Source organism: Electrophorus electricus, chromosome 2 (genome assembly GCF_041902795.1).
Source record: "Electrophorus electricus isolate QZ-2024a chromosome 2, ASM4190279v1, whole genome shotgun sequence".
Lineage (NCBI taxonomy): Eukaryota > Metazoa > Chordata > Actinopteri > Gymnotiformes > Gymnotidae > Electrophorus > Electrophorus electricus.
This window is the reverse complement of record NC_137498.1, coordinates 13,203,629-13,220,832: the sequence shown is the minus strand read 5'-3', so window position 1 is coordinate 13,220,832 and position 17,204 is coordinate 13,203,629. Positions and strand designations below refer to the sequence as shown.

The 17,204-nt window shown below is 39.9% G+C and overlaps 2 protein-coding genes across 2 annotated transcripts in view; both read left to right on the top strand.

Moving 5' to 3' along the window:
* Positions 1 to 702: 702 nt before the first annotated feature.
* LOC145643461 (uncharacterized) lies at positions 703 to 6,367 on the top strand. Its single transcript, XM_081694709.1, has 6 exons — positions 703 to 1,063; positions 1,982 to 2,284; positions 3,847 to 3,945; positions 4,225 to 4,329; positions 4,407 to 4,474; positions 5,639 to 6,367. Exons 1-6 carry the CDS (start codon positions 703 to 705, stop codon positions 5,744 to 5,746), a joined length of 1,044 nt encoding a protein of 347 aa, XP_081550835.1. The 3' UTR covers positions 5,747 to 6,367.
* A 5,279-nt stretch (positions 6,368 to 11,646) lies between these two features.
* Positions 11,647 to 17,204, top strand: part of LOC145643460 (polymeric immunoglobulin receptor-like) — a 31,658-nt gene continuing 26,100 nt past the window's right edge. The window contains exon 1 of the mRNA XM_081694703.1: positions 11,647 to 11,857. Within this exon, the coding sequence (XP_081550829.1) occupies positions 11,647 to 11,857 (211 nt within the window). The remainder of the gene's footprint in view (positions 11,858 to 17,204) is intronic.

Sequence of the window (17,204 nt, the reverse complement as noted above, 5' to 3'; positions counted from 1 at the left end):
TCTGCACTATAACTGTAGTTGTCATATTATTCAGTAGAGTGTAGTTCTGAAGCGTGTGTGTATGGTGTGTATCAGCAGTCCTGCTGTAGCTGTGTGTATTTTGTGTGTAACTCAGTAAGAATGCAGGTGTGTGTTTATCTGCTCCTTGTGCTCCATGCTGCTGATGGTGAGTGTAACCTTCTCTCTACTTCTGTAGATCATCAAATATCTACTCAGTAGCTACTTTATAAGAAACACTGAAAACATCTATAAGAGTTCAGTTAGAGACGACATCTCTGACCACCTATAAAAGGCACTTTAAAGGCACATGTGGACACTAGTGCCAATGGGTGATGTTACTGTTTCTAATAAAGTAGGTGGTGAGAATAAAATTGTGTGCGTGCGTGTGTGTGTTGTATATTACCTGAAAATGTAAGGTAGAATTTAAGATTTGGTTAGTAGGCTGCTTTCAGTTGTAAACCAAACCTTGAACTCAATGTGTCATTGTGGTGCAGTTATATCTAATTACATATAACCCATGCATATCGGATTCAGTGCTCAGACTAGAGCATAATAATCAGAGTAAAGTAAGTAGTCAGTACATGGTTGTATAGTAAATGTTACTCTGAACAATCACAAATCACTGTGTGCTTGAGATAGTTAAGCCATGTTAAAGAGAAAAGAGATGAAAAGAGTAAAGAGATGAAACTCAAATGTTGGGACATGTACATGAGGGGATTGATGGTGAAGGTCTTCTACTGGTGTGTTTCTGCAGGCTGTATACTGGAACATCAGAAGATCACAGACATCACTGCATATGCAGGAGACTCAGTACTACTGCCCTGTTCCTGCACTGACCCACAAACCAGACCTGAGAGTTTCACCTGGCAGAAACACCAAAACTCCAGTTATACAGAGATCTCCAGTGAGAGTGAACAGTACAGAAACAGACTTCAGCTGGGTACTGCTCACTCTCCAGGAAATCTCTCTCTACTCATATCACACCTGACTGAGGAGGATGAGGGAGACTACAGATGTCTAACTAAAGGGAATAAATACAAAGACATCAAACTTTATGTTTCAGGTAAAATATTATTCAGAAACACGGACAAATTAAAATCTCCTAAGTAGATTTCGCCTGATGGATCTCCATCATGAACTTCGCTTTTCAAACATAAATATAAATGTAATATAAATACATTCACCACAGACTTTATTAGACACACATACATCACATTTTACTAAAATTCAAAAACAGGACATTTAAAAATAGAGAAACACCATTACATATTTATGTATCTAACATGTGGACCACATTATCCTCAGATATTAGTCACCAGACACCCTCTGTCACCAGTCTAGAAGAGTTAAACACAACTAACATACATTTCACCTGCCCTCACTGAACACTTTCAGTACCTCTAATAAGTGAATGTGTAGGTATAATTACAGACTGTGTCCACCTGGTGTCTTACACAGTTTGTGTGTCACCCTGCACGCAGGATATCACTGGTCAGTTTCTGACCACAGATGTCCCAGTATATGTGGATACTGAACCATTCTCCACACGTCAATCCCACTACAGTGCTGGAGGCTTGGTAGTGGGTGTTGTACTGGTATGAGTGGTTCAGGTACAGCAGTGTTACTGGATTCAGTGCTACTGGTAGGTTGAGAGTGTTCTGACAGTGAAAGATATCCAGCCAGCAGTGGTTCAGTGGTCAGACAATGACCATGACTGGAGTTGGAGGATGGTTAACACTAACTGTGTGTTACACCAGATGGGCTACAACCACTGACTCTACACGATGTTTCAAATCCATTTATATTTTAATGCATGTGACAGAGAGCATAAACTTGCATCAATTCTGTAACAAAAGGATGTTAAACATTTCACAAATGGATTTGTTTTGTCTTCATATGATGGTTCACAGAAGAATGTCACTGGTTGTACAGGTTACTTCATAACAGTAGTGTAACATGTCAGTGTTTCTGCTCTCTCTAGTCTGTAAGGATGTTGTGAATCCTCCCACAGTGCTGAGTGGATACGTGGGAGGGTCTGTCCTGCTGCCCTGTTACTGCACTGAACTGCTGGCCGAGCCAAAAACCGTCAGATGGAGTTTTATAGAAGAATCTAATTTCATCTACCCAACTGACCAGACAAACCGTTACACTGATAGAATTAAGCTGGTTACTGCTCCAGGAAATTTCTCTCTATTCATATCTGGTCTGACTAAAGAGGACTGGGGACAGTACAGGTGTAGCATCAGCAGTCATCATCTTATAGACGTCAAACTCCAAGTAACAGGTAAACCAACCTCTTGTATATTTAATGTATGAAATGTTGTTGACTGCATATAGTGACTGATCTGTACCAATAACTACTGTACTACATAAAACAAAAAATCTATCCAGCGGCAGGATCTGCAGTTCTACTTCTGTCTGTTTCTAGTTACATCTTCTGTTTGTATTTGTATTTCATGCATGTAGTTAATGACTCTTGTCCGCTATCCTGTTATATATACATAGTGTATATAGATAGAGGGAGGGAGGGAGCGAGAGATGGAGAGAGAGAAGGAAGGAGGGACGGAGAGAGGGAGAGATAGAAAGAAAATTTTAAAAAGACAAAGAATGGGGGTAAAAACAACGTTTGACTTTATGAAACAAAATAGCGTTGCGCTTCCTTTTCACAATACAACAAGGCGGTGAACGTCAACGCATCTCCTTGAGTTTGTAATAAATATGCGTTGTGTGTGTGTGTGTGTGTGTGTGTGTGAGAGAGAGAGAGAGAGAGAGAGAGAGAGAGAGAGAGAAAAAAAAGAGCAGAGAGAAGAGTCTCCTCTCACAGCTGGTGCTGACACTGAGTTCATTAACACACACTAACACTAACACATCAGGACCAGTCTGAAGTACAAACAATCAGACCAAACCAAATTATTACACTTCACAAACTAAACTACATCACCCACTGGAACACAAACACAAGCACAAAGCAAGAGAACACAGCCTGGCCGTCCAGACCAGCCGATATAAATGTTATGGCTGCCCAGAGAACAGAGACTCTGTCAGCAAAAAAAATCTGAGACGGTCCACCCCAACTTTAAGTGTCTGTCTAACACTGACAAACTGCCCATCCTACTGGGCAAAAAGAAGGAAAGCAGCACTTTAGCTGGGTGATACATATCTGCCTGCCATAAGATGAGGGACAGTGATTTAACCCACCCAAACATACACACACACACACACACAGAGACTATATTACCCAGTTTATAAAAGTTACCTAGCTATTTATCATTATTAACTATTTTATTATTATTAACTATTTGTTATTATTAAGTATTTATTATTTTCCATCCTTATTATTTATTTATTTTCCTTTCTTTTCACTTTTACTTCTTCTAATTATTATTATTTCAGACCAATTACAGTTTCTCTTCAAGTTCTTTTATAACAGAATTCTTAATTTCCATAATTGCAAAGGTTGTAATGTTGTGTAATGTTCATGTTGTAATACCGCTTTGGCAATACTATAGTTGTATATGGTCATGCCAATAAAGCTTACTGAACTGAAATGAACTGAGGAGAGAGAGAGAGAGAGCGAGAGAGAGAGAGAGAGAGAGAGACCCGACCCAGGAGCCCCTAATTCATTCACTCTCAGAAAACGACTAAAGGACACACTGCACCTACAGAGCCCTGCAGCTTCAGACGTAGCCAACGTATCACCACCACTGACACACAGAGAACTGAACACGTCTGTTTGGCCAAACTGTACATACATCAGTTCTGTAGTACAAAATCTAAACTTGTTAAATACATAACAGTCCTGAACCCTCATTACTTATAACTGATCACACTTTTCTATTCTTGCAGAGGCTCCATATAAACCTGTAAATCCTCCTCCAGTGGACACTGACACAACAAGTCCAACAGCTTCAACTAAACCTACTACTACAATGACGTCTCCAAATGGTTAAATGGTTTCTTTAAATCTGTGATGTTTCTGAGAATAAAAGTTATTTAATGTGTCATTTAATGTAAACTCTCAATGAAGTATAATGCCTGACTCTGTAACTTCAAACTGAGCCTGTAGAGACGTATTACAGACCCATTCATGTTCTTTTCTATTTGCTTGTGTGTCAATAAGAATATGCTTTGAATGCTTGTTAAACATTCATACAATATAATATTTAAAATGACAATTAATACATTTAAATGTAATATAAATGCTTCCCACATTCCCACATGCAGGTGCTCACACTTCTCCACTGTACACACGTCATGTCATATTAGCTGGTGTGGGGGTTTTACTGCTGTTGATGGGATTAGGAGGAGTCATCTGCTGGAGATACAGAGGTACACATACACACACACACACACACACATGAATACATACATATCCACATCCATCTCACACTGAGTTAATTTTGTAGTTCAGAGACGTGAACAGACGGTGAGCAGAGAGGGACAAACAGGACAGAGGAGAGATCAGCAGACACAGGTGAGTGTCACACATCCATGTTATAATATCAGTGAACTCTGATTCAGTGCACAGATCTGTTCTACAGTGTCAAAGCTTGGATCAGTGAATGTGACTGTTTCTGCATGATTGTTCTGACATTCTGTACATGACTACAACGTTAAGATCGAAATAATGTAATTGCCAGCCAATCCCTTCATGTAACACCGACATGAGGCAAGAAACATTTGGGCCATATACAAAATAGTTTACTACATACTTATGCTGCGTACTGGACTCATTATATACCGTATAATGTTTACTGTTCCCTGTAGTAATATGATGCATAATATCCAGTGTGTACTAAAACGCAAACCATACTAAGGGGTCACTTGAACGTATGAAGTTCTACCCACTTGTGATTTACGGCCACCGTTGCATGATGAGATGCTGTACACCATGGAGACATGCCTGGTCACGTACTGGATTATTTGGCCATAGCAGTATGTCATCTGGGCATCTTTTGTGTACTGGAAAAATTCATTTTGGTCAGACTAGTTTTCAAGCTCTCTTCAGTAAGCACTCATTAACTAAAGAAAAATTGATCAACACACATTTATCATTTGTATTAAAAAGGGCAGATGATGTATGTATATGGTTACTCTGCTCAGCTACTTTAATAGGATCACCTTTACACTACATCCAGTTATCTTCTAGCTGCGTTATATACCTGTGTACAGTTCCACAGGCTTGTGTATAAACTTCAGACACACTGCTTTTCTTGTTACACACTCATACATGCTCTAAAGACACTACCACTGCAGAGACACTTCTTTGTTTAGAGTGGTCCACCATTCAGGTAGGATCCATTCAGCAGTGCTCCAGTGGTCACCCAGTAAACAGTGGTGCACACCTGCAAGATATGTGCACATATTAAATTACAGACTGCAGGTGATTTCTGTGTCTTTATAAAAGTGGCCGGTGAGTGTTTAAATGTTTGTGAATGTATAAACAGATTACACACGTGCTGCCATGAATTAGATTTACATGCGCAGTTATGGATTAAATGTATATTACAATTAACACCCATTAACACCTCTGCAATACAATACATTTATTATATTAACACTTGTATTAATCCACTCAACAGGGTGTGCATTAGTCTGTATGTGTGTTAATATTTTGTAATTGTGATATTTTCTGCAGGATGATGTAATGTATTCTACTGTAGCCCAAATTAACACCACCAGACCAGCACCCAGAGCAATGGATAATGGAGATAATACAGAATATGCCAGGATCAAACTAAATTAACAAACCTGAACACACACACACACACACACACACACACACACACACACACACACAGGGACTTTTATTGTATGGTATCTAGCCAATTAACTGTTATGTTCTTCTGTCTTGGTTTCAGTGCTGACTTTGTATAATTTGCTGTATTTTACTAATTAACTGCTAATTAGTTACTTCAGGTGTGGTTTCTGACTGGCATAAGTTAGGAATTGTAGGTGGAGGACTAACAGTAACAGGGGCAGGACTAAGACTGATAACATTACAGTGTAGCCACTCCAAGAACCAGAGTACGTGGGTTTTATTCCTTTTGGGTTCATCTTCTGCTTGGGAAAGGAGGCTAACCGCTAAATCTACAACTAAAATTGTGACTCCTACAAGCAAGTACCGTTTTTGTTCTGTACATTTGCAAAAACTATTTGTTTTATTGTTACATTATGGATTTTTGTCAGCAGATTGTCTTTTCTGCATTTTCTGTATCTCGAAGCATTTTTGTATATTTAATCTTTAAATAGTAGCACATTTTTCTGTTATTAAGCAAGTCATTTTAGAGTCAAATGCTAACCGTTTTCTGTATGCGTCACTTGCACTGTGAGAGTCTATTGTTGTTTCAGAAATAAAGAGCCAAAGCAGGAAAGAGTTGTGGTTTCTGTTTACACCTACTGTTCATCAAGTACATCGTGTGTGTGTGGTGCAGTTTGACAGCAGAATGTGTGTAGAGTGCAGTTCACTGACAGCAGTTGGATGCCACTGTCTGTTTCTTTGTCTTTAGGACCTTAAACTGGAAACCATTCTAACTGAGCTGTGGTATGGTTCACATGTACACATTATTGGTGTACAAATTCACCAATGCATTGGACAGACAAGCTTGATCAGGAGGGTTGAACACCAAAGTAGAGCAGATGGTTCTGCAGAATTGTACACAATGTGAAACCAGATCAGTGACATAGAAACAGTCTCACTCAGACTCAAGAAAAAACACCAAATGTGAAAATCATCTTTTATCCCAAACAGGTGACTCTGGTCCAGTGCTTGGTGTGAAAGGGTTCATACGTAGAACATAGCAGGTGGTTGCTTAGGGCAGTAGAGCTGTGTTGAAAAGGTTCTGCAAAGTTAATTTATTTTGCTGTTGTAGCTGAGGCAGTTGGCTTGCTACGGCATTATATGACATACAGCGGGTGAAATAAGTATTGAACACGTCACCAATTTTCTAAGTAAATATATTTCTAAAGGTGCTATTGACATGAAATTCTCACCAGATGTTGGTAACAACCCATCCAATCCACACATGCAAAGAAATCAAACCATAGATGTCCATAAATTGTGTAATAATGAGAAATGACACAGGGAAAAAGTATGGAACATGCTTATTGAAATTTATTTAATACTTCGTACAAAAGCCTTTGTTGGTGATGACAGCTTCAAGACACCTGTATTGAGAAACTAGTCGCATGCATTGCTCAGGTGTCAATTTGGCCCATTCTTCCACACAAACACTCTTCAAATCCAAACTCCTTCTATGAACTCTGAGCTTTAGTTCCTTCTATAGATTTTCAATTAGATTGGCTGGGCCATTCTACCAGCTTTATTTTCTTTCTCTGAAACCAATTGAGAGTTTCCTTGGCTGTGTCTTTGGGATCATTGTCTTGCTGAAATGTCCACCCTCCTTTCATCTAAATGGCTGCAGATTTTTTTATCAAGAATGTCTCGGTACATTTGTTCATTCATTCTTCCTTCAATTATATGAAGCGTGCCAGTGCCATATGCTGAAAAACAGCCCCACACCATGATGTTCCCACCTCCAAACCTCACTGTTGGTATGGTGCCTTTTGGCCTCCAAACATCGTGTGTATTACGGCATCCAAAGAGTTCAATTTTGGTCTCATCTGACCAGACTATATTCTCGCAGTATTTCACAGGCTTGTCTAAATGTTATTGAGCAAACTTTAAATGTGCTTCAACATGCTTTTTCTTCAGCAATGGAGACTTGGGTGGTGAGCGTGCATACAGGCCATGGGGATTGAGTGCATTACTTTTTTTCTTTGAAACAATTGTACCTGCTGATTCCAGGTCTTTCTGTAGCTCTCCACAGGTGGACCTTGGCTCTTGGACAACTCTTCTAATAATTATTTTCACTCCTCTGTCTAAAATCTTGCGGGGAGCACCTGGTCGTGGCCGGTTTATGGTGAAATGATGTTCTTTACACTTCCGGATTATGGCCCCAACAGTGTTCACTGGAAACTTCAGTAGTTTAGAAATTCTTCTGTAACCAATGCCATCAGTATGTTTTGTAACAAGAAGGTTGCAAAGGTCTTGAGAGAGCTCCCTGCTTTTACCCATCAGGAGATGTTTCTTGTGTGGCACCTTGCTAATGAGACACCTTTTTATAGGCCATCAGTTGAACTATCTAATTTAATTTGCACTAATTGGCAGGATTGCTTTCTAATTACTGATAGATTTCAGCTGGTGTCATGACTTTCCATGGCTTTTTGCACCTCTCTTTCTTCATGTGTTCCATACTTTTTCCCTGTGTCACTTCTCATTATTACACATAATTTATGGACATCTATGGTTTGATTTCGTTGCATGTGTGGATTGGATGGGTTGTTACCGACATCTGGTGAGAATTTCATGTCAATAGCGCTTTTAGAAATATATTTACTTAGAAAATTGGTGACGTGTTCAATACTTATTTCACCCGCTGTATGAGAGTGCCACTGTTGTTGTCCCATGTTTTATGTTAATAAACGTCTTTCACAGACGAGGGGGTCTGCACGTCCTGGTCCACACCCATCAACACTCGGGCCACCAACGTGGCTCGATATCTTTGTCGGATATAAATGGAGGCCAATACTGGAAGGAGAGGATGAGGAAGAGCATCCATCACTGATGAGATCTGGGCTACTTTGGTTGACCAAATAGTTAAGCATGGGTTGTGTTTCAGAAGAGCTGAGCAGGGGTCCAGCCTAATCTAAGTCACTACACTATAGTCAGTGTCCCTGAGCAGCACATGAGTGATGTCACAATGTGTGCAGCCATTAGCCAGAATGATGTCATTCATCATGATGTCACTCTTGGTCCCTACAACTGCCCACGTCATCACCTTCCTCCATACACTACACAACACACTCATTCCCCATCACCAGGGGACTGGACCAGAGCAGTCCAGGTTTGTTGTTGTCTACAATAACAAGTTTCTGCCAGGCTGCTCTGGTACACGCTGAACACCCATGATGTGTTGTGCTTCACCTTCCACCACTTCCTAAATCCTGTTGAGGAGTTCTTTTCAGCATGGAGGTGGAAGGTCCATGATCAACAGCCCACCTACACATACACCTTCTCCAGGTGATGGAGGAAGCTTGTGGTGACATTGATGATGGAGCATGTCAGGGGTGGATACGTCACTCCAGGTGGTACTTCCCTCACTGCCTGACCAGACATCTGTGATGTTGATAAGATCTTGTAGCCAAACCCTTGCAGGAGACAAGATGCACCCTAATTTCTGTTTCATTATTACAAGCCTATTTTGTTATCTTCTATATATAACAGTATATACAGCATGTGTGTTGCAGTAATGTTCATGCAAAAAATTTTACTTTCCCCTTGTAATTGTGTTTTACTTTATGGTGTGTATGTACTGAATATACATACATAGTCTGTATATTTGTGAAAATACATGTACGTGTGAGTACTATGACAGACCTTTACAGCAGAATGCTGTGCTCTGCAAATTGGAAACTTAAAAAACACAAGCTAGTAGTGTTTTCCATTTATCATATCAGTGTGTAGTTGCCATGCAGAAAAAGCCATACATTTTAGATTTGTATAGATGCTTGATGCAAAAATATCATTTTGGAAATAGTTTTGGATGAAGTGTTTGCTTTTCATAAAGCATGTGACATTTTGTATGTCAACACTCATGAGATCAGAATCCTCTGTAGTCTCTCCCCCAAACCCACACCCACTCCCCACTTTGGAAAACACACAGAAGCACCAAACACATACATCATACACCACATGTAAAATACTGTACCACATATACAAATCAACCACAATGAGGTGTGACCTCTGTCATAGGCAGCTGGATACAGAAGTGGGTAGTAGACAAGAACTGCATCATACACAGAATGAACAAGTGAGGAATAAATAACACAAACAGAAATAAACAAGTGAGCACATTTTATATATATATATATATATATATATATATATATATATATATATATATATATATATATATATATATATATATATAAAAGTTTTATAAAAGTACAAACTTATAGACCGAAATTTTCCTAGTTAGAGTCACAATACTCTGTTTCTTAATTTTGTCAGTCTTAGTAATGTTCCTACAATTCCTACCTTATGCTGGTCTGAAGTAACTAATTAGCAATTAGGAAGTAATTAGCACCGGTTACTCTCTACCGGACCGAACCACAGCGCAGATTTCAGTGCCACTTAACAAATAAAGTCAACAAATTTACTTTATTCTCCCTTAACCTGGGTGGACAAGACATATTTGAAGTCCATATTTTGCTCCTTTAGTTTAGAACAAAAGCTGCTAACATTGCTAACAAACACTGGAAGCCAACAGCAACGATAGCTAATAGGATTTGTAAATAAGTCAGATATCGAGCTACATGTCCTCAAACCTCATCCAGGTCGCTTCCCGGTGATGTGTTTCTTAACTTGTCTAGTTCACAGTGAGTTATAGGACACACTAGTCTGGGAGACATTTATTAACACTTGGATGCAGTTTGACCGGCTTGAGAGAAGTTTGTGAGCATGTATTTACGAAGGCTATATTTGAGTTGCTGTAGACCTCCAGTGTTTGTTAGCAACGTTCGCATTTAACTGCTTTTATTCTAAACTAAAGAGGCAAAATTTCTTGGTCGATAGACCGAATCTGGGGTAAGTGATGAGCTATTGCTCTCTGCTACTCCCAGATATAAATACCTTTGTGTAAATGAATTTATGAGGATGACAACACCTGTAGAGAGAAGGTAACACTCACCATCAGCAGTGTGGAGCACAAGGAGCAGATAAACACACACCTGCATTCTTACTGAGTTACACACACTGCACACAGCTACAGCAGGACTGCTGATACACACCGTACACACTCTTCAATACGTTCTACTGAATGACTTCACAGCTACACTTATAGTGGAGAGGAAGTGTATTCAGATGAAACTCTGATGTACTTCTGTCCGCAAGATACACACAGCAATAAATTTGGAATGTTAATTTGAATAAGTTTTGCTTTGACATTTTAATTACACATGAACTCATAAGAACTGTTGATGCTCCTAAATTTTGACTCCGTTCTCTTAATTATGGGTAGGGGTGAGTAAATACAATAACTAATAATGTTACAAAGGCATAATTATCTATAACACTATTGTAAATGTCACTGTACTGTTACCACCAATAGTGATTATTCAAAGTAACACTGACTCTGTCCCCATGTGTTAATTACTTTCTCTGATTGTTTGATTACTATGATTACTTATTATTATGTTCTAGTCTTAGTGCTAATGTGGATGTCTGTGTGATGTCATGGAAACAGGCTTCTTCCCACTGACCACATGGTACAGCCCGCTGCGTGCAATGGAAGTTCACTATTGATTGTTTTTTGTGACTTGTGTCTTATTTGTGACCACGACCCCTTGTTATTTCACACCTGCACCTTATTCTGTGTTTCATTTATGTTTGTATTGAAACTCCTGTATGTGTGTAGTTATTTGTCGGTCATTATTTGCGTTATTTGTGGTCAGGTTAGATGTTTCTCATGTTCGCACGGCTTATTGTGTGTGAGTGCCATTTTGCATATCGTTCATGTCTCATAAATGTCTGTGGGAGGTCTGTGTGTCCTGCTCCTTGCCCTGTGGCACTCGGGCTGTCACAGAATGACCGACCACCACAGTACACTGACGCTCTCACCAACAAACGGACTGCTCACAGGACTTCACTCAAGGTTTAGCTATTCGGACAGCACAGAACAGGTGTGCCCCAAGGTGAAGTGTGCTGCTCCAATGCTAGGGGATATTCCTCTAGCCATGGCTACTCCAGAGGGCTCCCTATCACTGACATCCCAAGCTGCTGCCTGGATCCCTGGATGTTGGGGAGAACACTGTGACTGGAGCTCTCAGAAATATAATACTGACATAGTGTTTAAAACAAAACTGCTGAAGGGTATTATACCTATAAGTGGAAAGAGAGAGATCTGATTAAAATCTCAATAAAGCTCAAAACTGCTTGTGTACAAAATTGAAAACTGTAGATAGTTAATTTCTCTGTAATATCTTCACACAATATCAAAACATATCAGATTTTTTTCTTCTTACCTTTATCTGGGGTCTCTGTGCTGTGAGTAAGTCTTTGAAATGATGCCATGGTTGAAGGTACTGGTCTAGTCTGGATTTTGCTCACTGGAGAATAGTGACCAAAACAGAGAACAGGTCCTCCCACACGAGCATGTGGATTCATATGTCCAGCTGTGGATGTGCAGTCAGTGGAACACCCAGGTACCAAAGTAGATCATTATAGACACACAGTTCAAATAAACTGTTATGTCATCATAATAATCATGTGATTAAGAAGTACAACTCCATGATGATCTTTAGAATGTCCTACGTGGAGATGGCAAAGACATTTGAAATGAGAGATGCGGGAGGTTTTGTAAGTTGTCGTGTGGTATGTCCTCTTTCTTCCTTATCAGCCAGTGATTTATCAGATATTCTCACATTGTCAGTGAGGACGGTCTCATTCTTAGTTAAGCGGCTCTGTCCTTTGTCATAGTGAGTGAAATGTATGCTTAATGTATGCTTAAAAAAGCAACATACAGGTGAGTTTTTTTTTATGTCTGGTCTGATGTATTTTACCTGTAACAGTGAGTTTCATGACTGTGTATTCACCCCCATTAATATTACACCTGTAGTCTCCCTCATCCTCCTCATTCAGGTGTGATATGAGTACACAGATCTCCTGGAGAGTCAACAATACCCAGCTGAAGCACAGTGAGATGAAGCACAGTGAAGAAAAGACACAAACTCAGCAGCATTGTCACTATGGAAACACCACTGACCTCCCAGCACACACTGACAACTCTACACCCAGAACTCCACTACCACTGTGGACACACACTGACTCCAGCAGTCTCTCAGCAGTACTTCAGTCCACCTGACCCTAATGTCCACCCAGCAGAGAGGAACTGAGAACAAATGAACTTGGCCAGAGCTCTTATTTCTTCTTTTCATTTTATGATTAGCAGTTCTTTTTAAACTTCCCCAAACACACATGGTGCTACGTCATCCTCTGACTGCTGAGAACTCTTGCTGTCATTTCCTGTTCTCTTCCACGATGTTTTGTGGTACAAACACCCACACTGACCATGTGACTGCATCATGAAAACATCTGAAAGACACACAAATAATACTAGATACAAAGTGGCTAAAGAGATATCACACGTCTGCCGCCATTAATCACCTCACATTCACATGTAAACATACATACTCCACAGCAACGGGCTTTTCCATGGCTCATAAACCTTTACACTCTACATCTGTCCTGTGCTTTTATTTTGTTATTTTGTTTTACTGGTTAATATACAACCTGAATTATTCTTTGTGCACCCAGTCACACATGTCCACATACGTCTACACACACACACACACACACACACACACACACACACACACACACACACACACACACACACACACAGGTCTGCAGTGCATGTGTATATTTGCCTTGAGTACCCCCACACACACTCATCTGTTGTACGCATGTGTATGTCGTGTGCTGTCCTCTATCCTCTTTAGTGCTGATCTGTGACTGTCTTACTGTACGTGTGATGTCCCTGCAGCAGGAGACATCACTGACTACATGAAGAACTATCTGACTGCTCCTCAACGAAGCCTGTCATACCTACACACACTGTTTTTAGGACTGTGGCGTGAGTGAGTGAGTGAACACATGAGAACTGAAACCGAGACAAACACTTCAGCTCACACACACTTCCCTCTTCCTACTTTCACTTGTTCAAATTTGTCCTCCCTCCCTCCTTTGGTCTGTGGTATTCTGACTTGTTCAAGCATGCAGTTTGTCACCAGGCTGAATATTCAAGTTCACAGGAGCAAATAAGCACTATGAATTCATGCAAAATCTACACAGTGAGTTTTACATTTATGTGACACTTTTATCTAAAGCAACTTATACTTATGACTGAGTACAACTTGAGCAAATGAGGGCTAAGGGTCTTGCTGAAGTGCCCAACAATGGCAACTTGGCAGTGGTGGAGACTGAACGCAGGACCTTCTGACACACACACACAGAGGGAAGAGTCAGAGCTAGAGCGGTATGTAACACAAATATGAAAACAGTGTCAGCAGAACAGAGTCTGAGGCCACATGTGTCAGGCCTCTGCTACTAGGCCAGGGTTGAGAGGTCATCACTGACACCCCCAATGGAACGAAATAAATAAATATATTTAATAAGGCCATGTGTTACTTATAAAGTAGCTGCTGAGTAGATATTTGATCATCTACAGAACTAGAGAGAAAGTCACACTCAGCATCAGCAGCATGGAGCACAAGAAGCAGATAAACACACACCTGCATTCTTACTGAGTTCCAAACACACTACACACAGCTACAGCAGGACTTCTGATACACACCGTACACACACTCTTCAATACAGTCTACTGAATGATCTGACAACTAGACTTACAGTGGAGAGAAAGTATATTCAAATGAAGTTCTGACAAACTAACCTCAACACAACACACACACCAAATATAGAGATGCGGGAGGTTTTGTAAGTTGTCGTGTGGTATGTCCTCTATCTTCCTTATCAGTCAGTGATCTATCAGATATTCTCACATTGTCAGTGAGGACGGTCTCATTCTTAGTTAAGTGGCTCCGTCCTTTGTCATAGAGACACGATGTAGAAGCTCAGGGGGTGAGACCCAACATAACCTCCCTCACTGCTGTTTGGTCAGTTCATTTCACTATGACACCCAAAGTACTTCAAATGATTATTAAAGAAAATAGCAGGTGGAATTACAGCAGCCACAGAACTGGCTACCTGAGACATTAAAAAAAGTGTGAACAGTTGTTTAAAGGAGCATTTAATTTCAGAGCACTATTTTTACCCACAATACAGTGCATGAAACATAAGTCAGGGTGAATTTTAATTGCACATTTTCAGCTTGAGTAGTGTGTTTCCATTTCAAATTTGATGGGTAATTAGTTTGCAGGAGAGATGTGTTTGCTGGTCAAAAGATGGTCTTCACTCTATAAGAATGTCACTCCACCACTAGAGATGTGAACTCTACTCACACCACAAATGTACTGTTGCGTTCAACTTCTGCATATCAAAAGACTTTTCTTGGTCCATGTAATAATGCTGAGGTTAAAGGTGTGAATTATGTAAATAAAAAAAAATACATTCTTGTAGAAGGAAAATTTGACATTTTTCTTTTTATAAATCAGTCTTAATAAGAAATGTGTCATTTATATAGTCCTAGTGTTGCCATATGATTTATGTAAAATTTGTAGCATGGGTCCACCTAGTGGTCAAACGTTAAATTGCAGTTTTTACTGGATTGTAACTTAATTGTTGGTTTGAATTTTATCTACTTGTAAACTCATAAGAAGTCTGTTGATTCTCCTACATTCTGACTCTATTCTCTTAATTATGAGTAGGAGTGAGTAAATGCAGTGACTAATCCCCCTACAAAGGCATAATGATCCATTACACTAATAAAAATTGCACTGTACTGTTACCACCAAGATTTATTTGGTTAAAGTAACATTTACTCTGTCACCACGTAATGATTACTTACTCTGATTATTTGATTATTTGTCTTAGTGCATAGATATCTGTGTGATATATATATATATATATATATATATATAAACTATAAAACTATAAAATCCACCTGATAAAAATAACTGGCAGACTTATCGAATTTATCAAATTTATCAAATTTTACAATACGTTTTCAGATCATATCTAATGCTACAGCATGGATTATAAATAACCCACACACTTTTATATACTCACAACCCACTTTACTAGAAACAGAAAGACGACCTGGGGCACAGGGTCTGTGAGTTTGTAGACAAAAACAAATGCATCTATTTAATGTTTTATATATGGATCCAAAGGGAATTATAAAATAAAATTAATGTCATAACTCATAATTGGTAAACAGTACAACACCTGATCATGTCTTACATGTTACCTGACTCTTAAATATGTACATGTATCAACTGGACTAGTGAAATTTTATTAGCACTTGAAACAAACTGATGTTATATAGACTGTCGTCTAAACATCTACAGCAAAAGACTGGACTGTCCAATTAAAGTGAAAGCTAAAATGACCTAAAATGTCTGTAGACTATTGACTAAATGTCTATAATCAAGGACTAAATTCAAACAGTGTCATCTTGAGGACTCACTGTGCCCTGGGCCTACATGGCACTGTGTTTATTGTGCCCTACGCCCTGGTGGAGCGATGTTTACCATGCTCTGCCCCTGGGTGATGTGGTGTTTAACATGCTCCAGGCTCTAGGTGGTGCTGTGTTTATTGTGCCTGGGCTCTGCTGCATCCCTCCCACAGGATGGTGTGGCCATGCACTGTTCAGTGAACTGTGCTGGTGTGGCCGTGTTTCCCTGCTCCACCTCCCGAGTCTGTGTCCATGACCACTGGGAGGCGTGTCTTTTGTGGGGGGGACTGTAACGGTGCCCTCCGTCTGGCTACGGTGGCAGCTACCACGTGGCTTTTGTTTATATTGTGTCTTTTGTTTAAAGGATCTTTGTGTTTTGCTGTTGTGCCATGCCACGCACAGGTCGCGTGTGCTCCGTCTCAGTCACTGTGCCACCTGTGTCGTTATGTCTTTCTTTCTTTCCTTTTAAACCCCCTTTTTTAAGTGCTGCAACAGTTATTGTTACGTTGAGTTTCTTTCATTGTCTTCTGTGCCCATTCTTAGTTTCTCTTTGTTTGCTTTGTCTGACTCTTCAGACAGAAACTGGCACTTCCTCCCTTTTTTGTACATTCTTCACCTGTGAAAGAACGCATGCATCTGTATTCATGGTTGTGGTGCAGCTCTGGAAATCAGTCACAGCTCGGGCAGAAGATATTTCAACGTTTTATTTAAGTCCACTGTGCCCAGTGTTGACACAGCACAAACCTGTTCTCACTTTCCTGAACCCTTTATCCATCTGTCTGAGTTTTATAATTGCTAAACTTTAGTGTGTCTCTTGCTCTGAGAGGACAGAACACAAGAGCTGAATAACAGGAACCATGTGCGTGATTACAGCTGTCAAATGTGATGGAAAGAATGAGTTGGCTGTTGTCCAGGAAAGGAGCACTTGGGGTCAGGGAAACCACAAGGGTGTAGAGGAACTAAAGAAAGTGTATATGGCCATGGGCTCACTCAGAGGGCTCACTCTCCTTA

Excerpts from the sequence above, each read along its gene's own strand:
- LOC145643461 (XM_081694709.1), top strand. The coding sequence starts at position 703 with ATGTACATGAGGGGATTGATGGTGAAGGTCTTCTACTGGTGTGTTTCT. Across the intron at positions 1,064-1,981 it reads CATCAAACTTTATGTTTCAG|TCTGTAAGGATGTTGTGAAT; the intron begins GTAAAATATTAT and ends TGCTCTCTCTAG. Across the intron at positions 4,330-4,406 it reads CATCTGCTGGAGATACAGAG|TTCAGAGACGTGAACAGACG; the intron begins GTACACATACAC and ends TTAATTTTGTAG.